We start from the raw sequence: 23,895 nt of genomic DNA, 5'->3' as shown, positions 1-23,895 counted from the left end.
TGTCTTTCATTTCACAGTTATTAAGGCCACTGTTGCTCCTGGGAACACTCAAAGTTTGAGAAATGGTTTTATACCTTTACCCTGATCAATACCTCGGCACAGTTTTTTTTGCAGAGGTCTACGGAAAGTCCCTTGGACGTCATGGCTTGGTATTTGTTCTAACATACTGTTTGAATTGCAAGGCCTTATATATACAGGTCTGTACCTTTCCAAACTATGTCCAATCAATTCAATTTGCCACAGACAGAGCTGAAGGATAATTGCAGCAAACAGGATGCAGCTGACCACAGTTTGGAGCCACAGCAAAGGATCTCAATGCTTTTGATAGCTTTTCTGATTTTGAAGAAATTTGCAAAAAATTTCAAAAACATGTTTTCACTTTGTCATTATGGTTAATTAAGTGAAGACTGATGGGAAAAAAAATTACAATTCTATCACAATAGTGAGCAAAAGTGAAGGGATCTAAATATGTTCTGAGGTCACTGTGATTATGTTTAAGTGATTGATCAAGTGGAATTTAACCAACAAATCAAACCCTGCAAGTGCCAATACTGCAATTTTTTTCCCCTCTCCACTATGGTACTCAGACTAACTTGTTGTAACTTCTATATATGTATATGTGTGTGCACTTTTGGATTTTGGTGTGTGTGTGTGTGTGTATGTGTGTGTCAATACCTTGAGGCTGGTTCAGTCAAACCCTGGACTGGAATTCAAGTCAACCACAAAGGGGGGATTTCCACGTGCCTCTCACTCATCTTGTGTGGAACATAAAATTGTGCGTCATCCCGTGGCTGCATCCGCTAGTGCGCCTCACTTCCTCATGGCTACGGGGCAAAAACTGTTCAGCTGGCAGTGAAGTAATGTTTGACTCACACTTCAGGTAAAGGCTTAATCAATTTATATCATTATGGAGTCTGGCTTTGAAGTTAAGTCGAGACTTCAGTGCCACCCAGTGGTGACAACAAAGATGGATGTGAATTACAAGAAAAAACTGAATCTGGCTCTTTTATATCCCCTTCAATGAACAGCACTGTCACCTGTTTAAATTTTGTTGGGCATCACCAAAACATCTGAAAACGGATGTTTCAAACCATCACAAGTGAGCAGCGAGGAAGTTTGCAGTGTCACCATTAGACGGCAAATCGGCATGCATTACACTAGTGACAGAAAGGGAAATTTTAGGGGAAATTAATTGTTTCTTTTTGCTGTGCAGTCCTCCTAAGTGTGTAAACTTCAAAAGTCTATCACCAGAAAATTGCAGTCAAATGGCCAACACAGGCTAAACACCAGTTTATGAACTGTGATGATTGACATCACAGAAAACTGGAAATCAGCAAATATACAGGGCTTCCATAAAGAGTTTATGGCTGGTTTCCAGTGTTCACATTTTGCAGCGGCTTTTTCATGGGTCCCATACATGACATAAAAAAATGATCAATAATCACCTGGATGGAAACCCTGACTTGATAGTTTTTCAATTTTACAAGTTCTCAAGGACAAAGAGTGTGCAGCATATTTCACCTTAATAACAGGAATCATAAAAAAACACTCAAAGGCAAAAAAGTTGAAAAAAAAAATGCAAGAAAACAAAATAAAAGTACAGAATTAAAACATTTATAGCCATACCAGGAGAATTTTCAATATACCAATAACAAGGTCTTCTATTAATCATGATCCCTGTCAATTCATGTCGGTCAGGATTTCTCCCATAACTAGTTGAACCATACTCATAGTCCTTTCATCTGAAATTGGATATTACCTCGCTACTCTCTCTATTCTAGGTCTATAGGTAAAAAACTTCAGAATATGTGACTAAAGGCCTGTCTGGATTCACTTTATTCAGGTAAATGATACAAAAAAAAGCATGTTACGTTCATCTCAACAAACCATGGATCCACCATCAGCAGTCATGCATGAACTAATCGATAAAGTTTGACTAAATGGACAAAATTTCCTTCAACAAGTTTTGTAAGCCTGTCACTTTCTCATACAAAATTAGATTTGACTACACAGTTTATTACAGTTAGCATTAACATCATGCAGCAAACATGTACTTATTTATCTACTTTTGTTGGTTCAGCCTTGTTTCTTGTTGATTCAAATTGAAGACGCCTCTCACTTCATACTGATTTTACAGTAGGTAAGAAAATACAGACGGAGTCAATGGATTGATAAAGTATAAATGATACATAAATCTTGTTTACAATGGTAGACCAACTACTCAAAACCCAGAAAACCATGAAAAGTTTATATTGCTGTTCTACATGTGACATTTTATCATGCTGGCTGCATTGTAAATAGATTTGAAACAAGGTTTGTCCAACAAAGGAACAAGGAACAACCCGTTGAGTGTGTCTATCAAGATAATTATAGAAAATTTTGCTGAAAACTGTATTTTTGAAAGCCAAATTTCAACCAGATTTCTGTTATTACTTATCAAATAAAAAATAATGACCCCCAAAAATTACATTAGGTCATCAACAAAGATCACAATCTTGTCTTTTTTGTATTTTACATGGCCACATTTAGATACTGGCTTCATAATTATTCAGTACAGAATCAAAAGTGTGTTGAATGACAAACTAAATAGAAGATGAACTAAACATTAGTGCTAAACTGAAATATTAAGAACAGGACAGTATTTCAAACATTTGAAAAGGGGTTTTACAATCAACATTAAAAAAATCCTCTATACCACGTAGAGCACAACATTTAAAATAAAGATGATAACAACAGATCTAAGCTGCAAAACCAGCTATTAGCAAGGTAGGATTAAGCATAAACTTAAAAATATAAATGTTCAGCTGCCGTATTTGCAAATAAGCTCACAGACAAAAAATTAATAAAGTTTGATACAAAGGAAATATTAAAAAGCATTACAGAAGGACTCTTTGCGTAAAGCAAAAACTAAACCCTAGGGGTGGCAACCCGCTCCTACTGAAACCTCACTACAAAGAGGACACTACAGATATTCAAAATCTAACATTTAGATTCTGGTAAATTATCAGGGTGACTTTAACGATCTAAATTTGTTGAAGTAGTAAAGTTTACACCTAAGAAATGTCAAATATCCTTTACAGACAACAGGACGGCTGAACCAAGTAATCTGCCTGCTTAAGGATGGTATCCAACTGCCAGCATTCGGCTCATAAAAGGCATTATACAGGATCATAAACACATTATAAGCACAGAGCGAGTGCCTGCTTATTGTCATCAGAGCACTGCCGACAAGAGTGCAAACAGTTATGGGGCTGAGTTCTTTATGGGGTTTCTGTAAAGGTGATGTCGTGACTGTGATGTAATTTTCTGATACATACTTTATGATTATGTTGTAATAAATAAGATAACCTGTGATGATCATGGGCTTGTAATGTGTTTTTAGTGCAGTAGAGTACATTGAAATACAGTGGTATCAGTGCCAACTCGTAAATATACTCCTGGAGCTGGTTAACAGTCTATTTGTTTTGTTTTTAACTTTTTGTATGTAATGTATATTACTTTAAAGAAAAACAATTTGGTCAGCGCATCTGTGTTGGTTTTATAGAGGTCATAACACTCTTGAAAATGTTTTGTGTACTGCACTTATGAGTGTTGTTGCTACACATCAGTTTCTGTAATGTATTCCCTCACAGGTCATGACAGTTAATGGGCTTGATATGAATTCATCCTCTTAAAAAAACCCATCTGAAGTTGATCCAGTCAGCAGGTTTGTAATATTTGCAGGTTCTGAAAGTTAAATTGAACCTAATGTAAGCTTAAAAACATCTGTATTGCAAGTATAACAACAACAAAAAAACATTAAGAATAACACTGTTCTCATCCCGCAATGTCAGGTGTGTTCCTGGAAAAAACAGCTCAACAGATTGACTGGTAAAGATATATAACAGTAGTAGATTACAACTGCTCACATCCATAGACGTATTGATCATATTGTTTCTAGCTTGCATTTTAGCCAAATGTCTAAGGTAAGGTAAGCTGTCTGTTTTTATCTTATTTACTTTACCATGGCAGGAAACAGAAACGTTTCTCTTGGTGTTGTTGGCCAAACTCTTAAAAAAACACAGTTGCTGCATCTCAGTGTGATACAGGAGCTGCTATGAACAAACAGACACACAACTGTTAAAAAAAACATAACCTTAATGAACACTAACAAATTTCTGTACACTATGAATGAAGCAGACATATTAACAGTACGATCTGTAACCATGATTGCAAGCTACAAATGTAAAGCCAGACAGAACCGAAAATAACAAAACAACAGGAAAAAAACCATCATCACGGGTTGATGATAGAACATTGTCCCCCAATATCAGCTGTTTTGACTGTCCTTGTATACACTGCTCAAATTCACACGAAATGGGACTCTGACTTATATCAGTTTACAGTAGAGATATTTAAAGGCACATTCTGCAATATCTCCTATTGCATTATTGACTTAACGAGGACACACTGTCTTGGATGCGAAGCACCTGAAACCAGGCGCAGCCCTCATCCTGGTTCTGCAGAGGTGCAGAACCAGCTGTCCTGGGCCTGCAGCTCCAATGCAACATGCACCACCAACAGGTAAAGAGTAAGATGTAGACATGCAGAGCTCGCCATCTACAAGCAAGGTAAGGAACTACTACATGCATGTTCAACAGTATTTATGACATGCAGGTAATGTGTGTTACAACTCCCGTTACTTTCATTTTTATAGTTTTTGGGACATTTTATGTCACATCTTAGGAACTTCATGTGCAGAATTTGTGATTTTTTTTTATTTCTGGTGATTCCTGGTGGCATAAAAATATTTACTGATTCTGCTGCAAACCTCACAGAGACCTGGTTTATGTGTTAAAAAAAGGGGGTAAGAGGGTATTTGTCCCGTCTGTTTTGGGCTCTGAATACTGAACTTTAAACTCTGTTGTTACCATATAATTTACATATCTGTTATTTATTACAGCTATAAAAAAAACTGCAGGTGCAACATTTATTGCCTGCAGGCGGCACAAGTGTTGAAATTGCAGCAGCTATTTCTGTCCTGTAAGAAACCAACAGACATCCAGACATCTGCAGGTCTTAATTGGTGCTGCTATTATTTTCCTTTCCTGTAGGTGGTGCAGATTGGCATGTGATGAAGCAGACAGTTTCAGCCTGTGGATAATCTGCAGTCTGCTAAACACGAATGAGTGATTTCGTGAGAGACAACAAACAAGCTCCAGAAGGTGCTTCGCATCTAAAAAAAAAAAAAACAATGACACCTGAATCGTTAATGGCTTTACCCTTTGTCAGCACTCAGTTCTTCCATAGTTAGCAATGATCACACAATAAGGCTGAGTAGGAAATCTCGCTGACTGTGCCTTTAAATGTCCTGCAGGATGCAAAACACACAAATGCTCCACAGCACAAGGTTTGTTACTTCTTCTCAATCTTCAGTGTTTGTACAAAACTCCAGAGGTCCTTGACCACCTGAGGAAGGTGTAAAAGAGAGGGGGAGGGATAACAGCAGAATAAGAAAGAGACAGAGAAATTATAAATCATCCAAATGAGGTGCTATACAGCATGAGACACATGACTCACTTTTACTACAACATGCTTTTGTGTGTCTCACCAGTGGGAATGCTGAGTTTAGATGGGGCTGTTGGGGAGCGACAAGGGGTTGGGTGGGGGCAGCAGTACATACCAGAGTATATGACTAGGTGCTCCAGGTCTGACAGATCTCAGCCTTGGCTGATGAAACCAAAGCACTTCCACAGATGTTTCTACACACTGGGATCAACAAGCTCTCCCCAACCCAACTCCACCCCCACTCTTTTCCTTGTCCGCCCAGCCCTCACTCGGCTCTAAAGAGCTTTCACCTGCTCTCATAACTGTACAGTTAACATTTTTAACACTGCAATGAAATCACAAATGAATGTTCAAACAGGCTTTTTCGTTTGATCAGCAAACAGATGTTGCAGATACAGAAAACACAGCATTGCTACCTGATACACTGCCTAGAATAATCTATAGGTTTTGTGGTGATTAATTCATGCTCTGCAAAACAATGTGCAGGAGCTGATGTTTATCTTCTGAAATGACAAGCAGTATTAGAAAAGATTTAAGTCCTGCATTTAGAAAAACCCTGTTTTGGGGTTGGTCGAAGACCTTGAATGTGAAAGAGACTGGTACCATCCACATACCACAGGTCCCTTCATTAAGGCTAAAAAAGACACACACCCCAGTAAATCACCAAGAAAGAGTTTGCCTTGGCAGGTGTACTCCCATTCCATCTCAAAAGAGCCCGCTGACACAAAATGAATATAATTCAAAGAGAACACACTGTGCTGCAGAGACGTTTGCGGCATACTGGACAGTGTAAGTGTGTGACTAACAATAATGGATTCCTGGGTATCTATCAGGGAAAAGAGCTCTTTAAGCTAAAATGAAGGTTGTTGCAAATGTGCCCCCTTGGCTAAATGTTTAGGAAACTGAACATGTAGATTATAAAAGCAAAAAGCAGGACATTCATTCAAGTTACATGTTTAACGTAAAAGCTAAAAATGTAAAAACTTAAGATGTAAAACTTAGACTTAAGTTTTTACGTTTCCAATCAAGTATATATGTATATACATATCAAAGGACTCATGGTTACTTACTTTTTTGTCTGAGATTTTAAAAGAACTCCTCACGAAGTTCTCAAACTTCTGCTCTGTCTTCGGTAGGGGTTTTCCCTGACGAACAAGGCCATTAAATCATCAGCTTAACTGTGCAACAGACATTCAATTAAGAGTGGTAATTTGCAAAAGAGGATGACAGCCTTACCTCCTTGGCTGCTGTCGACAACTTGCTCTTAATCTCAGTCAGAGAGGGAGATTTCGACGGGCCGGCTTGGAGTTTGTCTTTTCCTGCGGCAGGTGTCTGAAAAAATATATCAGCCAGATAAGAAACACTGATTGATAAGTCAAATAGAGAGAGATTTATAGAGTTGTAGATGGAAAGATAACTTCATATTATGCAACTATATCTCTTCTTTTACCCAGGTTCAGCTCTTATAGCTATAACTTTTTTACTTTTCTGTGTTCTCATTTGAACTCAACAGAAAATTACTAATTCTGAGTTATTGGTGATGAATTCATCCGCTGACCAGTCTGGGCTGCAGCCCTATTGTGACCCATTTAGTCAGGTCTGTGTTTACAGGCTTGGCGTGGGCAGCCAGCTGGAAGAGGATAAAAGCATTAGAAAGGACAACAAATTCTAGCCTAATTACACCATCTTTTTTTATATAAATACATCAGGTACAAATTATGTTTTTTATTGTTTGCAAGCAGGAGAGGGCAAGCCCCAACTCTCCAATGAGCAATAAAGTGTTTGTCAAATGGGTTTTTCCACTGAAGGCAGATCCTAACAGCTGAACTAAAGGAAAAAAAGGTCAAAGTGCAACTAATGTTCTTGTGCTTGTTTTACAACAAAAGTTATAGTGACATTACATTCAATGACATTACAGTCAATGACTTCTACAAGAAAAGATGACACCTTCTCTATTTACTGTTTAGAAGTGGTCAAGTCTAAAACAAAACTGTCCCAAGGAACTTTTTGGCAACACTGAAAATGTGCTTTTGACCAGCAAAGACTGTGTGTTTGTGAAGAACAGAGCAGCATGAGCACTGAGCCAGCAGGCCCACAGGTGTGTCCAGACCTCGGCAGTGGAGGCCCCCAGAGGTCCTCGATTAGGGAAGTGTCTGAATGTCACACAACAACAACAACAACAACAACACACACACACACACACACACACACACACACACACACACACACACACACACACACACACGCCATACACCATGACTGCATGTTACACAAGTCATGAAGCTTGTTCCTACATGCAAAGCCAGTGTGGAATCCAGTGAAATTGCAGGGTTTCATTGATAGCCAGAGACACATTTGAAAGAAGAGAGGAGCAATTCATAGAGCAACGTTTTTTACCGAGCAAGACAAAAAAAAAAAAAAAAAAAGAAAAACCTCAGGGGCCAGTGAACAGTTTTGTGTGTATGGGGTTCTGTTTGGTTGATAAACACTATGCTATTCTCCACTATGGTTCTGCACTTTAGTGGGCTGGAGAATGTCACTGATAATTTCAGGGTCTGGGTCTTTACACCTACTGGAATCCATTCTAAGTGGGTTTGAGTATTATTTGGATTCAAGCTTTTTTGATTCTGATTGCTGCTCATTCATTCCAGTTTTGATCATATCCTAGTTCCAAACTCTGTCATATTATTTGAGTAAGAAAATAAACCAAAATATGTTGGTTTAGCAAAAACTACCATCATATTCAGCAGATTTCAGCTAACGTGCATAAACACAGATTTGCCATAAAAGATCTTATAATGCGACATTTGTTTTATTTAAAATAAGAATAAAGAACATAGATATGTGAAACCTTCCCATGCACAACTTACAAGTGCAGTTTAACCACACCTGAAACCTGCAGCTCCATATGCTCCTGCACATTGTAGACATGTACAATATGCCACAGAGACTGTAACTGGGCAACTATGATATAGTAAAAGTGCAGTAGATGACTTAGGAACAGATATAGTAAATCAAAAACCATGTTTCTTGATAAAATGACTGCTTCTACTACTTGAGGAACCAGTTCAAATTCAGAGCTCGTTCTCCAACTTCAGGCTCTGGATAGCAGGGTAAGACATGAAATGGTTAAAAAAACAAGTGGAATGATCTTAAGTAAATTATCTCTCTAATTTTCAAAAAATGCAATAATCTGTCCCTGTCCCTTAGAGATCTGCATTTTATAGCACAGATCAAAAGGTATAAAGTGGAGAAAAAAATTTGACACACATGCCACACTACAAAAAAAGAGCACATATGCTGCTGGCTCCTGGCCAGACAAATGCACTACGTATTTATTATTTACGGGCAGCTCTCTACTTCCAGAGGACAGCTGTGGACCTGAAACAGCTGATAAACACACAAAGCCAGCAAGCTTTTTCATCTGGGCCAGACACTGATTACAGATGCCACGAGACATGGAACTTAATCACAAGCACGCTATCATTTGATGCAATCTCTTGTCTTCAATCCAGTGCAAACACATGGTTGTGACACCTTTGCTCATCAGGTCTGTCTGGGATGGTAATTATCATTTTGTTGGAATGAGGGCTTTGGGGGCCCATGTCTAGGGAAAACATCAGGTCACTGGGAACAGTGGCTCTAATCTGATGGCTTGGATAAGTATATGTATGTATGTATGATGTTTGGTGTTATGGACATTTTTCATGTACAACAACCAGCAGAGTCATAGTTAGATAAAAACATCCCTAAACTCACAGGAAAAATAAATAAGCACTAACAAGATAGGCACCTGCTGCAACACATGTCAATCAGTCGTTAAAACAATGACTCACACCCTTTTGGGATAAGCCTGAGTGAAGTGGTTAACAACTTTACGACTGTGACGTGTGCTTGAAGGCATCGACTTCTCCAAACCCATCAATCACAAGACACCAGCTGCGAGATAAAGTTACTTCAGATCAGCACAACTCGAGTTAGCTGGTTCTCATGTCGAGCTTGTTACGCAAGAAGGTGCAGCTACATGCTGGGCTGTGAGAGGTGCAAACTGCGGTACTGGCAACAGATCTGACAAGCCAATCTAATGACCAGTCACCTGCATTTAGGAAAGGAAAAAAACAGACATCCACGCCCGCTTCCTCGCTCCTCAGGGGCATCTGGAAGCGCAAGCTGCACCAGACATCAAACGCTGGTAATGAGAGCAATTGGGAGAAGGTGTGTCCAGGAAGTGAGGGGTGTGAAGAGGTTGTAGAGAGAGGGAACAGTTGTTGTGCAGAAGTGGAGAGGGAATGGGGGTAGTCGAAGCTCCACAGGCCAGAAAGTTTAAACCGGCTGGACGGTTTCGGCAATTCAGCTGCGCCATCGGCTAATCCCCTAGAGCATTTCAAGAGCCACTGTGTTATGTCTGGACAACGGCCACTACAGAATTAGCTGCACTCTCCCACGCAGCAACAACGCTGACCCTGAGGGGGATCGCCCTCTATAGCCTCAGGAGTTTAGCAACCCTGTGGCTTAGAGTTTAACATGATAAAAATCACAGAGCTTTCTATCAAGACGATACATGAGGAATGACAATTTTCTTATGTGCAAGTGAGTGTTCAACGGTGTGTGTATAACGGAAGCTGTGTTTTTATCATACAAGCAGCCAGGATTTGCATGCCAACACCTTATCTAAACAGAGCTCATTTTTAATCACACTGACATGCTCTGTTAAATCTGTAAACTTGCAAAGAAGCTTGCCAATTTGTATTCCCTGATCTGTATGTGTGCTGCAGGGGGTTGGGGGTGGGGGTGGAGGGGGCATCAAAGGTGGCTGCAACTCAAGACGGTGGGGTCAGGCCAAGGGGTCGCAGGTTTAAACCTTGCCCCAGGAAACCCGTTTAGAGGTCAGGTGTGTTTGCTTAAAGAGAGGCAGAGTTCAAGCTTTGGGGTTTGAGGGGCGGCTGTCCAAGACATTCCGCTCAAGAAATTAACTATCAGGTTGAGCTAATTGCAATGTGCATTTATCACATTCCTTGTGTAACGGCAAAGCTCTCCAAGGGGTTTTTTTTTTTTTTGTGCCTGTTTTAATTGTGAATGTCAGTAAATGCACACTCTTACCCTTGGTCACAGATGCCCTGTGTCTTTTCAGGAAATCATCTGGCACAAAAAGATTCTTATTTCTTTTTAATCAAGTTGTCACTTCAGACATACTGTAAAAAGTTGGAGGTCCATGCCTGTTTGCAAAGAGCGATGTTTTAAATTTGGCTGGCTTCCACTGCTTTATTCATTGGTTTACTAGATACAGTATGCTATGACACAATATGTTCAGTAACATGACACACATCTATCAAAGTTTCTTCTGACTGAGGCAGCAGGTAAGTGGATACTTCTTTTGTCTACTCCTCTTTAAAACGTGTCTTTGCCTACTTTACAGAGTGACATGATGTCTTCCATTAGGAACAGAGTTGCTGGCTTTGACTCGTCTGGCATCACTGCAGACCCAGTTAATCAGTCAAACAGACAATGTCCATTCCGTCTAGATCTAAACTGACCTGCAACACAAATCTAGCTGCGTTATTTTCAAACAAATTCTAAAATAATGAAAAACCATTAAAAGAAACAGGCCTAGGATGGAGGGTAGAATGGGGATTTTATAGGGAGGGGTGTAATTTTGTTGCTCTCATAATTGTTTTCTCTATATTTATGGATTGACTCAACAAACTTTAACCATGTCCCATTATTTTGTGTAAATAAGAATAAAAAAACAAAAAAAAACAAGAAAACACAGGTCTGCCTTTATTGCACCTAGAAACCCGCACTGCCCTTCCAATAAACAGTGCCCAAAAAACTGGCTCTCAGTTGAACCTTACACTTTATCTCTATTCTACACTACAGTGGCTATCAACCATTTAATTCAATAACAACAAGCCAACCACAAGTTTGCAAAGCTGAGCAGGTGATACAGCCTTTCCATACCTTGATCTGTGGTTTGACTGCTGATCCTGATGGTTTCCCTGCAGGGCCGTTTTGTTTCACTGGAGTCTTGTTGGGCTTCTTTGCTGAAGAGTCTGGCCTCTGAGAAAGCAAAGAAACAAACCCAAGATTCATCAGCGAGATATCTCAAGAGTAACATCCCTATGTATGAAACACGGGCTTTAACCAGTTAAATTCAGTCTGCTTTGCTGAAATGTTCCTAAAACATGTAAAACAGAGATGATAAAACACCAAGCAGAACACTGTCTTTGTATTTAAAGCTCAGAACATTAATCACAGGAAACAACCAACTGTCAGATGAGCAACAAACACCAGTATGTGCTTCATGAAAAAGTGCTTCGACTAAATTAGAGGGCACTGAATTAAAACTGAAAACACTCCTACAAAGGTCATTCTGTTTAGATTGCTAGCCCATTTCTACACTTAACAACCGCCTTTATACTGTATCTTTTTATCATATCCCTGTTGGTTAATGTTAGACTATGATTGTGATTCCTATTGTCAATTTGCGACATTCAGTCTGTTCCACATTATGTTGGATATTAAAATAACTTCAGATAGTGCTGTTATGTTATTTTGAAAACTCCCATATCAAAGCATTGATTGTCAGGCCTCTTCTATAGCTGACAAATTATAATTGGCATTTAACATAAAGTGAACCACATCTGTTTCCATTTGTGGCTAATTTATATAAAATTAAGTATTTTGCCATGAGGTGTTCATATTATTTTCTCTCACCTCTGTAGCATCATAGTAATATCAATGCTGCACATGTAGACCAATTTAAAATGCACTTTAACTTTTAAAGACAAAAAAGAATCCACACTGTGCAACAAAAATCAGCAAGGAAAACAGCATCAAGTCATTTTAAAGCTCAAGGAGAGGTGGCAGCACTAATGTTCAGAATTAATAATGTATTCTAATCTCAGTAAAAGGTTAATCCATCTGTACTAAAAACATAACAAAAAAATCAGGAACGATTCGTAACCAAAACAGCAATTATCTCCAAGTACCAGTGCTATATGAAATTACAGAGTAAACTCTAAACATACTTGGTAATTTCTCACTGATCAGATACTTAGTACCCCAATGACCCATCATTGTTCTTCTCCACACTGAAGGCCTTCCCGTCAGGTTTCCACTGCTCTCAGGCACCTGTGTAATTACCTTGTAATAGCCGAGGCAAGTACCTGCATTTCCTGAGCACCAACCCTTTCCTTGCAATCACCTTGGAAGGGGCTAGAAGTGTAATTGCCTGTGTTGACATAACTGCTACAAGGCAATTACACATGTAATTTCCTTGAGCAATGCCTGGTAACACAAGATGCTGGGAGGCTGTTTCAAAGCTTTTTAAAAAAAAAATCAGAACGATATCAACATACAGAGGACCCTTAAATGGATGCACGTGAGTATATGTGTTCAGTATGACATTAAAAGATATTATTTGAGTGGCTGTCTCTTGTTACTGTGTTCATTTTTTCCAACAATTAGTTTTACCATGAAGCGAAGTGAAGTGAAGTTTAGGTAAACATTAATCAGGAAATTGTGACACAATTTTTGTATGTGACTAATTAAAATGTCATGGTATTGTCCTGTACTGTCCAGAGGTCGGTCCAGAGGTTTGCCACAGAAGTTAGTCTTTAATGTTGGTTGAAGATCTGCTGAGTGTTTACTGGACTCTTTTAGAATGTAACCCCATTATCTCTTTTTCAGAATAGTATAGTTAAGTTATATATTTTACACACACTTATCTGTACTATATAGATAATTATGCAACATTACCATTGCTTAACGATCACATTATAATACATTTCTATCACAAGTCCCAGTGATCACAGTCTGAATGAATACTGCTGAGAGGGTGTAGCAGTGTCAGGCCTTGTGTTTAGGGCTGGCCCCTGATAGTCAACCAAACAGCAGTTGATGAGTTGTCATGTCTTAGTCACCAGGTTTTGATTGGTTAGTTGGTCACAGGGGAAAAAAAATGTAACTCCATAGGAAGTGTCACTCAGTCAGACCTGGGCATACACTGTTTACACGACTGGTCCCTGCAGTTATTAGACAGTACTGTGACTCAGCGTCTTGGCTTCATCTAACTGGGCATATTTAGTAATAAACTAATATGCAGGACACGGAGACGTAGTATGATGAACAGCAGCAACAACTTCTTTACTTTTACTAACACAAGTGTGTCACAAGCGGGACTCCGACAAGAACTCCTGTCTTACAGCAACTCTTTGGCGACACACTACCTCAAATATCGCAGCACATAGTAAACCCAGGACAGTCTGTTACAGTAATTACACATCTCAAACTGGAATCCAAAGCGTGGGATCATTTCGAGAGGCTAAAGGACGACCGGCAGAAGGTGACATTCAAACTCATTCGCTGACCTCAAAGATGGTTTATTATATGAAACATGTACGTAGCCTAATGTTAGACACTTAGCATGGCCACTCGCTCTAATGTTCTCCTGCCTTTTATTACAGTTTTGTATTTCTCTTAGTAGAGTTTTAGCAATGTTACTTATAAGATTCTTTCTCAGCCCTCCAAAAATATATAATTAATTAACTAAATAAATATCATAATGTGTGACAAATAGTCGACCAATGGCTTGAGTTAATGACTACTAGTTGTCGAGGTAACCAAACCTGTGTTGGAGTAGTCAGAGACATTCAGCCCTGCAAACTCATAGTCCAGGTTCCTGTGTTATCAGAAAGTTCTATCACGGGAGCAAAGATTTGTTGGAGACATGAACTATGGCCCAGGAGAAAAAAAAATTCATCCCAGTGATTGAAACACAGGTAAGGGTTATGAGTTCCTAGAGAGATTCCCAGGTTCCTGGGTAAAGATCCTGTTTTACAAAGGTGCTGTTGCTGTTTTTGACTGAACAAAGGACTCCTTAAATCTGATTTAGTAAACATTGTCTCTCTTTTTTACTTCGGTGTGTATTGTTCTCAATGCCAACACAGCCAGGCTGTTCCAAAAATGCCAAAATTATGATAGTTGTCTGAAGTAATGATGATTTTCTTGTCAAGGCAATGCTGTCAAATTACAATTCCACCATCTAAATACAAGTCACATGTAGGCCATATGCCTCAGGATCTTATTTTGAAACATCCAATCTGGTCCAAATAAGAACAGAAAATTATGCAACTCTATAAAACGTGTTTTCTCTCCGCACAAGGCAGAAAACTTCAAACCTGTGTCATATGTGACCAAAAAAATCAACCCAAGCACACTTACAGCTGGGTGTAATTGAGCCTAAAATTGAGCTCAGACTAGGTGCTTGAAAATGTGTCAATACAACAGTCAGTATGTTATTTAGCACCATTTCGTACCAGACTAAAATTTGCAAAGTTGTCCAGATTTCCTATATGTGAACGAAAAACAGATTTTGCTATGTACTCAAAACTGTGCTGAGGTGGAATATGACAAAAAAGAAAGAAAGCTGTATTGAAATCTGGCTGAATTAGCAGTAAAAAAAAACAAAAAAAAAACATAAATGCTCCCAGCCCTGCTTCCTAGAACTTAGTGCCTTCATTACTAAAGAATGAGACAGGACAGCTATGGAGCTAAAGAGAAGAGGGGTGAAGAAAAGGATTAAGGTCATAAGGGAGAAGGGGGGGCACAGAAGGTGGAGAAACTGGAGGAGAAGACAACAGAATAAATCAACAGGTGACAGAAATGCTCAGCTGTCATCTGACCCGGAGGCAAGGATCGGCACTCACGTCGCAGGTATGCGCATCTGCCCTGCTTTGATCTTTTGCCTGGCACAGTTTGCACTTGGATGCCGCGTTTAAAAAAAAAAAAAATGTAAAAATGAGGCAGATACACACATGCACCCCCACACTTGCAAGTGATTGTGGTAACACGCAAAACAAGTGTTCAAAGGCAAAGGCCAGGTGCAAAGCTGAAATGGCATGAGAGACGATAAAAAGGAGCAATCATATTAACAGTGGGATGACAGAGGGACAAAGATATGCAGTGTTACAGAAAAATGGGGGGAAGATTTTTCCCATAACTGGTGCATGTGTGTACGTGTGCATGTGCGTGTGTGCGTGTGAGAAGAAAGCTTCTCTGCACGTGCACTGTAGATGCATATTGTTAATGTTTGCAGACTGAGTGCATTTTTGCAAATGTATATGTGTACTTAAACATTTCAGTGTACATGTCTATAATGTATATAAGTACATCTGACAGCGTGTGTGTGTGTGTGTGTGTGTGTGTGTGTGTGTGTGTGTGTGTGTGTGTGTGGAGGATAACATAGTGCTGTCTTGTTGGTGAGACGGTGAGAATTCAAGCAGATTACAGAGGAGAAATCCGATCATTACGCCACACAGACCCTGTGTTTTACTCAGGGAAAACAGGTGGGTACATGAGCGAACAGGATGAAAAAGTTCCACGTCTTGTCTCATACAAAAAGCCGGACGGTCAGTGAGTGCAGGAATGGGAAGGGCTTGCTGAAACTAAATGCTACTATAGGGTACAGTCTGTGGGAGTTTAAATGATGTGGTAGAAACTAAAGGGGAGTGGGCAGACTCCAGCAACACAGACAAATTCCCTTTACACAAAAGAAATCTGAGGGCAAGCCCTTGGCTGCCCTGACACCTTGTGGACAACAGAGGATTGGAAACACTCCAAACAAATACAATCTAGTGTGAAAAAGTTTGGTGACCTACAAGGACATTTAGTTTGGTTTGAACAGTGAAGGTGATGGAGAAAAGGAGTCAAAACAGTACACGAATGAATAAAAATAAACAGAAAGGTTTCTTGGCTTTTTACACATGTTTAAAACATATCTCAAATGACAAGAAAAAAAAACTAATTTGAGTCTATTTATTGTTGTTCAAACAGTATCTAAATTTTTAATGCTCTTTAAATTCCTTGGTCTTCAAACCCTCAAAGAACAGATGAAAGGAGCATCAGTTTTGACTCATTTAGTTACTATAGGATTTCCAAACTTGTGGTGCATATCAAATCAAAACAATCATCCCTTTATACCCATAACCATTCAGAGTTTTTCCCCTATTTTGCTTCAGAACAAGTTTAAAATACCTACAAATCATGTTGCAGTTTGTTTTGCAGTTAATGCTGCATTAGTTTAGTTACTTTGGGCTGTTTCAAATGATATTGTTTTAGATGAAGCAAACTGAGTAAATCCTCCAGAGCATCAATAAATTGCTCCACAGGAGCTCTGGATTGGTATGTTGGTGTATTGTCATGACGGTCAACTAGGTCATGCATGGCAGTGATTGGTGAAAAGTGTTTAATAATGGCTTATGTTGGCTTCTAAAGACACAAGTGTTTTGCTACATGTGATGTAAAACCCTGCAGCTGCTGGTACAGCCAAAGTTTCAATTTTATTAGTATCTATCTATTGAACAAACAAACAGACCACACTTACTTTTCCATGCTCTTTTCCGACATTTTTCTGAGGCTTCGCAACGTTTTCATCACTGTCATCATCGTCATCATCACTACAAAAATGAAGAAAAGAATAAAACTGAGGTCAGGTTACGTAAAAACCAGTATGACAAATGCTAGAAAAAAGTGGAAAATAAAATGATTCCTTTTATTATATGTGCCTCTGATTCAAATAAATACAGATATATGTGACTGAAAAAGTATAATAATAATACATACTCATCATCATCATCTTCGTCACTGTCTTCTTCATCATCATCGTCAGAATCCATCTTAAGTTTTTTCTACAAGAAAAATAAATGATCAGAAAAACTTCAAATTTTAAAAACAAATTGCAAATAACCAACATAGCCTGAGAAACCTTTAAAACACAATTTAGTTTTCTTTCTTTTTTTTTATTATCTGAAATTAAAATAAATACAGTTCAAAAATGAAACCTCATTATTTAAAAAAAAAAAAAGAGGAGAGCTCTGTTGCCAAATGAATTGAAAGAACAAACTGAGGTCCCTACCAACGGAGGCTTCTTCCCCGACATCAGGCCTGCAGGTCGTTTCACTGGTGACGTGTTGTTCTCTTCCTCTTCATCCTCTGAATCCTTCACACCTACAAAACAAACACTGGTTACCAGTTCATGTTTTAAAGATCTAAAACAAGACTCCATTAACTTCACTGACAGGGAAGGCAGAGCTACCGACTCACTAGTTTACATGATGTTGAGTAGGTGAATACTTCATTTTAATGATGTAGTGAACTGTAACCTAAGTCACAGTTTGCAAGTGTGTGTCTGTAATTCTAGCAGACAGAAAGGCAACTACAGCAGTAACAGCTGTTGCACTAATACTCACTAACAAAGTGCTGCCCACTGATGTGAACTGGTCCAGAGCCAGACTGGAGACGGAAGGTAACTGGAGGAGTGATCTCAAAGCCACCTAAACTCATCTGGACAATATAACAGAAACAATTATAACTACAACATAAGATTTTTTTAAATAATAATAATAAATAATAATTAACAATAAGAATAATTATACAGTGTAGTATCTGTGTTATTTAGGTGTTCTCAGTTTTAGTTATTTTGTTGAGCTTAAAAGGGTCTGAAAACTGAACTATAGTCTTTATATATATCAGTGAGCAGTGCCTTAAATGCTTCACAAAATTCTGTCAGTGTTGCCGTTGACTCACAGATGGCAGGACGGACGGCTTCAGGACAACCAGTGGCACTTTGGTCTTTTTCCCATCATAAGTGAGGCCCTCGACTTCCACCATGTGGAACTTATCCTCAGCCTCAGCTCCCAGACACACCTGCAACAGCAGCACAGCTGATTCTTTACACCACCACCACCACCACCACCACCACGTCATCACGCTCCTGATGCACCACGATAAACACAGGTTTCAACTGACCAACTTCATGTTTCTTCATTTTTTTTCTAATAAGGTTTTCTAACAAGATTTCTGCCTCCACTTTTCTGAAATACCTGGTAATACCAGCTGAAGACTACAGTTCCAGTTTGACTGATTAATAATGATCTAATTAATGAAAGTGTTTATATGAATGATTAACCGAACGGTAAACTATGAGCTGTCATTTTCTCAGTAACGATAGCAAACATTTGAGGGTACACCTTTTAAAATTAGAGCCCAGCCTTTATAGGGCAGTCTGAATTTTTTGGGAATTTCATTGCTTTTCCTTAGTTCACATTCTAGAAAATTCTTGTCTTAGAAGAGGAGAGAAGAATCCTCTTTTCACTTTCACTTTCTTGACTGACTGCAGGACAGAATGTGCTTAAATTTTCTCACATCTACCTGAGCAGCTCCTCTGTGCCACCAGCTGCCACAGAACCCCGAAACAGAATATTTCCACCTTTCGCCCCAGCACTTATAACATTTAGTAAACTTCTGCACAAAATAAAAAGTATTGGTGTGCTAACATTTTAAAAAGGCTCATTTTTAATGTCTGTTTGCTGCAGGGGTTGTATTTACTTTTACTTCAAAAATCAACATCATATGTAATTTGCCGGGGGATGCTCAAACTCTAAACTGACCTTCTGACCTGATGTATTTGCAAAATCAGAGTGGATGTACATCTTAGGTACAACAGCACTCAAACACTGTTGCTTTCTCTATTTTCATATAGCGGTAATTTGTTTTACATTGACCACTGTTTGTCTTCCTTTCGTGCATGATTTTCTATTACTTTGGCAACACAGATGTCTTAACATTTCATGCCAGTAAAGCAAATTGAAACAGACAAACGGACAGAGGCTCAATACAAGTAGGGCTAACTACGCTAATGGTTGCATATATTTAACTCTAATAATGTTTCCCTTTGAAACACGTCTTCCAGTCGAGTAATTCTGCTGGAACAGCTACTCTACGTGCAATGGAAAGTGTCTTCCTTACTGCTTTGAGTGACAGCTGTTGCTCCGTATCATCGTCGTCTACGTCAACTTTGAACTCCCGTTTGTCCGATTTAAGGGTGCAACCTTGGGGGGGAAAGACAGACGTGCAAACGCGTAACTAATCTTGTGCTTGCACTTATCTTGAACGACATACACAAAGTCATAAAAGTACTGGAGATACCGGGGTTTACTCTTTGCCATGCTTATGCAGCCCCGTGCCTTGCTCGGCTAGCTAACAAAAGAGCTGAATTGGCGCCGAGTGGGGGTAAACAGGTTAGCAAGCTATTTAGCTAACTTCCTCCCTCTCAAAATGTCAAATGGCTATTTGTGCATGATAACGATGTAGTAATTCTGATTGTGCGACCGAATAATTGTAGGTTTGTCAGAGTAAGCGAGCTCACCAAACAAGTACATTTGTGGTCGGCTCAAGTCTGAGATATCGTCCTCCATCTTTGAAGTGGGTGGCGACACTTCCGTAAACTGGTTTGACGGACACATCACCGAGGCAATGAGGAAGAACGACGTCACCGAGGATCGAAAACATTTGAGCAAATAGAATTAGAGACGAGGCGGGACGAAGGAAACTGAATGTTCTACACGATGAACACAAGATGGCGCTGTCGTTTTATAGATTGAGATTAAACAAATTTGGAAAATACAATAGCCCAGAGCAGTGAACACAGAAACAAACACACACACACAGTAACTACAGTAAATCTAGGATCATAATGCTAAGGATAGTGCCTGTGTAAATGTTGTATATAGGTAGTGAAAATCTAATAGGCCTATAGCCTATATACTCTATATTGTTGCCTTAATTAATTTATTCATTTCTTTTATTTAATTAGTTTATTGACAGGGACCATGATCATTTATCAACACTAAAAAAAATGTTTCCTGGACAGATGAATTCAAATACACAAAATAATAAATATACACAAAATAGTACAATACTCATCCACCAGCAAATTATATCACATAATAACACGTTAGCCACAATCCATACTCAGAGAGAAAAAGAAAATTGTGCAAAAAAAGGTCTGATCAAGACAGACAACAAGATGGCGGCAGAGATGGTAAATAAGCATCCTCATGTTCACATGTTTGACTGTCAGTCACTGCTTCAGCTGGGCAGTAGCTGTGACAGGGTGCGTCATTTGAATTGCATGGGCGAGTGATGAAAATACCTACACAATGAATCTATATTCATTGCCTGCCCTCATCACTTTACTGACTAGCTGCATGTTTTTTTATACATTTATATGTTTCTTTTTATTCCGTGCACTGTAACTGATTCCTCAAATAAGCATAATGGCTTTTATATTAACACTGGGACATTCTCCCTTATGTTCATCACTTAGTGTGCTGTTTGGACTAAATAAAAGAGGCCTTTGGTCAGTGATATTAAAAGTCCAGCCCTGGGGGCAGTTGCAGTCTTTGAAGAGTCTACTGTGGTTGTTAAAAATATTGATAATAACATGGAGAGCCATTGCAGGATCAGATAGCACAGGAGAAATGAATTTATGAAACTTTCCAAACTGCATAATGAATAATTTTATTAATGCAAGGGTTTGTTTTAGGGAAAGCACCAGGGACACTTGTATGTGTATGAAAACATTCCTCTTCATGGTTTGGTGATTTGAATTATGACCAAATATTCTCTTTTAATTTAAAAGTAAAATATAAATCAGCTGACTAATTGAATATGTTGCTGAAAGATCAGGAATGCTAAAACATCCCTTTATTGTACCTACTTTATTATTATGTATTCATTTATTTGACAGTTCAGTAGCTGGACAGTCTGCTTACCCAGCACGTTGTTCTGACCTCTCTAGTTCAACACTGACGGCATTTGTCACAGGCAGAGAAGCAGCCTTTCACCTCCAGTCTTCCAACTTGACATTAATTGATTTCTGATGCAAGAGAAAAGATCTCAGGCACCTTAAACCAAACGTCAGCAATCTAATTATGAAACAGCAGCCGAGTTGCTAAACGGGGAAGTGTGTTTCTAACCTTAATAAGGGCCTCATCGTGTGTCAGTATCTGGCCCGTACTGAGCAGGTGTTGAGTCACTGGGCCACAGTACCAGTATTATCCAAAAGGAATGAGTCGTCTTCATGCATGCCTGAAAGCTTGAGAAAGCTTAAATGTGTCACACACTGCCAGGACATGTCTGCAGATCCTTTCTCATGGTCGATATGACGCTGATGCACATGTACTTCCTCAAGACATTTGCCTTGCACTTGATTCCCGAAGGTGTAGGGATATAAGATGTTGCTTTTTTATGTTTACTTACTGTACCATTCACTTCATCTTCTCTCTATCGCCACACAGCCTGTTTCAGATGTAAGTATATATTTTATATTCTTTATGAAAAATGTTAGGTATTTGTTTCCAGTTACACTACAATTTGTTGCCATTATGGCCAAATTTAACATGAAAGTCAATCTCAGCATCAAAGCTAAAGGATTCGTTCTTACCAGCGCTTGCAGTGCTAACCTGGCTTCTCCTTACCACTTGTGTTAATGGGAATATATTCATATCTTTGTGTGCTTGTGCAGCTTTTTGTGTGTAAGTATGTGCATGCTTGCTTTTTGTCCCTATGGACTCTCATATGCAGACATACAACTGTTTGTACATGCATGTGTGATCAAGTATGTGCACGAGTGTGTGTACATATGAGAGAGAGAGAGAGAGAGAGAGAGAGAGAGAGAGTCATGAAAGCATGCCACGTCACCAGGTTGAGTTAGTTCTGAAGTTTCTGTCACTGCTGAAAGATCCTTGTTCCTCACTTGACTCAGCTGGAAGTGACTCCGTGCTCCAGGATTTTCCTGCTACAACAGCCAACAAGTTGTTCAGTAATAATCACATTGAACTATAACTTACAGTACTATAAGGTTATTCCACCCCATATGAATATTTTGTTAGATATTGTCCACTCTATTGATTCATTTGTTATAGATTTTTAATTAAAAATGCTAACATTTGATGACTTTTGAGGGGTTTAATTTGAATTTATAGCAATAAAAACTAAGTTTCTAAGACTGACGGCATTCAACCAGATTTGCTTCCTAGTGGCCTCTTAATTCGAAAACAAAATCTGTCTATAGTCAAACCAGTTACCATCACTTGAAACAGAAAGTCTCCACTCAGGAGGTTTACATCATATGAATTAAAAGAAGCCAAATGAAATCATGAAGAACAATATTTTGAAACTTGTTTCCTGAGCCATTACACACTTGAGGACTAAACAACAAAACCAAATGATGCAGGATTATTGCATCTATCACCAGCGCATTGTGCTTCTGTGTCACTATGTTGATTATCAGTGAATAGGTTAAAAAATACCATGACGTAAATGTTTTCATTTCACTGATTGAATTGAATTTGTGCCCACTTCAAGATTTTCACAACTCTGGTTTCATCCGCAAGTAAAAACCTGTTTATGAATACTTCACACTTGACCAAACATCAGTGGGGGGAACTCTACAGATCATTAAACATAGGTAGGTTGTAGGGCAGTAAATGTCAATATCCGTCCACAGCAGAATTCCTCTGCAACACGCCCACGCTGTTCTCCAAGTAACTCAAATTATCAGGCTGTAGCAGTGTTTTAAAGTCAAGAACCGTAAAAGCCTTTTGTCAACAGAGCCTCTCATGTCAGCACATTAGCAGTGATCTAATAGAGTTTGGCAGGGTGAGGTGGCTCCTTCCCTCCAAAATCTGGGGGCTAGAGCAGCTGTCATAGTCCGAAAACAGTTGTTTGGACTGATATTATTCCACCTGCTATCCAGTAAAAAAAACAACAAAAAAACTTTGTCATGTATTGCACAATTATGGACGTACTGCAGAGTTAAATAAACCTATGAAATCAACCAGGCTCTTCAGTAAACTACAGCTAATCTTTATCTAAACACTGCTAGACTTATGCTCTGCTCTGTGTATATCAGTGAATGTGCCACCAAAGAAGATGAATACATTGAATCACTGAATAAAGTCATTATCAGGATTAGGTTAAGTGACTGAAATTTGAACCGTATTTTGTGCCAAATGTGCACGATCACAGGCTTTTTCTTATTTATCTTGCCTGTTATACACAGTACAAACCACCCAGGACATGGGATTACAACACTGAATCATCATTTATGAACTGAAATATAAAAAGATTTATCATGTTTATGTAGCAAAAGACAAATTATTGAACACCTCAGTTATCTGACAGCCAAGTATCAGTATTGGACACTATGATCTGTATAATCAGTATGTATAGAGTGCCACAGGGATGCCGTATTTTTGCAGGTTCACCCGTATGTTAGCATCACCCTGGTTCCCTCATCCCAAAATCTAGGGTTTTTTTGGATTACTGCAGAAAAAAAGGTCTATGACAAACGAAAGTTTATTATACTGACACTTTTTGTTCAGCGGGATAATCTTCACAAATGGACGCCACTTAATTAAGCCAAAAGCCTAATACGATCCTCAGAAGTGAAAAGCTAACGTTCAGCTATCAAAGAACAACACCACAGTCACATGACTTCAGCGT

General features: G+C 39.0%; 1 protein-coding gene across 2 annotated transcripts; it reads right to left on the bottom strand.

Annotated features, from left to right (window-relative positions):
- Positions 1-1,818: 1,818 nt before the first annotated feature.
- On the bottom strand, positions 1,819-19,845 carry npm1b (nucleophosmin 1b). Of its 2 annotated transcripts, none has more exons than XM_071457499.1 (11): positions 19,754-19,845; positions 19,354-19,436; positions 18,133-18,252; positions 17,796-17,889; positions 17,462-17,553; positions 17,170-17,234; positions 16,931-17,003; positions 11,506-11,604; positions 6,784-6,879; positions 6,618-6,692; positions 1,819-5,448 (listed from the first exon to the last, which is right to left on the bottom strand). In XM_071457499.1, exons 1-11 carry the CDS (start codon positions 19,800-19,802, stop codon positions 5,395-5,397), a joined length of 900 nt encoding a protein of 299 aa, XP_071313600.1. In that variant the 5' UTR covers positions 19,803-19,845; the 3' UTR covers positions 1,819-5,394. The 2 variants fall into 2 exon arrangements, with proteins under 2 accessions (XP_071313600.1, XP_071313601.1); XM_071457500.1 differs by having other exon boundaries at positions 5,244-5,448; positions 19,765-19,820.
- Between the last annotated feature and the right edge of the window lie 4,050 nt (positions 19,846-23,895).

Source organism: Trachinotus anak, unplaced genomic scaffold, assembly GCF_046630095.1.
Source record: "Trachinotus anak isolate AG129_WGS33_773 ecotype Australia unplaced genomic scaffold, CSIRO_AGI_Tana_v1 ptg000021l, whole genome shotgun sequence".
Lineage (NCBI taxonomy): Eukaryota > Metazoa > Chordata > Actinopteri > Carangiformes > Carangidae > Trachinotus > Trachinotus anak.
Note: the sequence above shows the minus strand (reverse complement) of the source record. Positions and strands in the feature narration are given on the sequence as shown.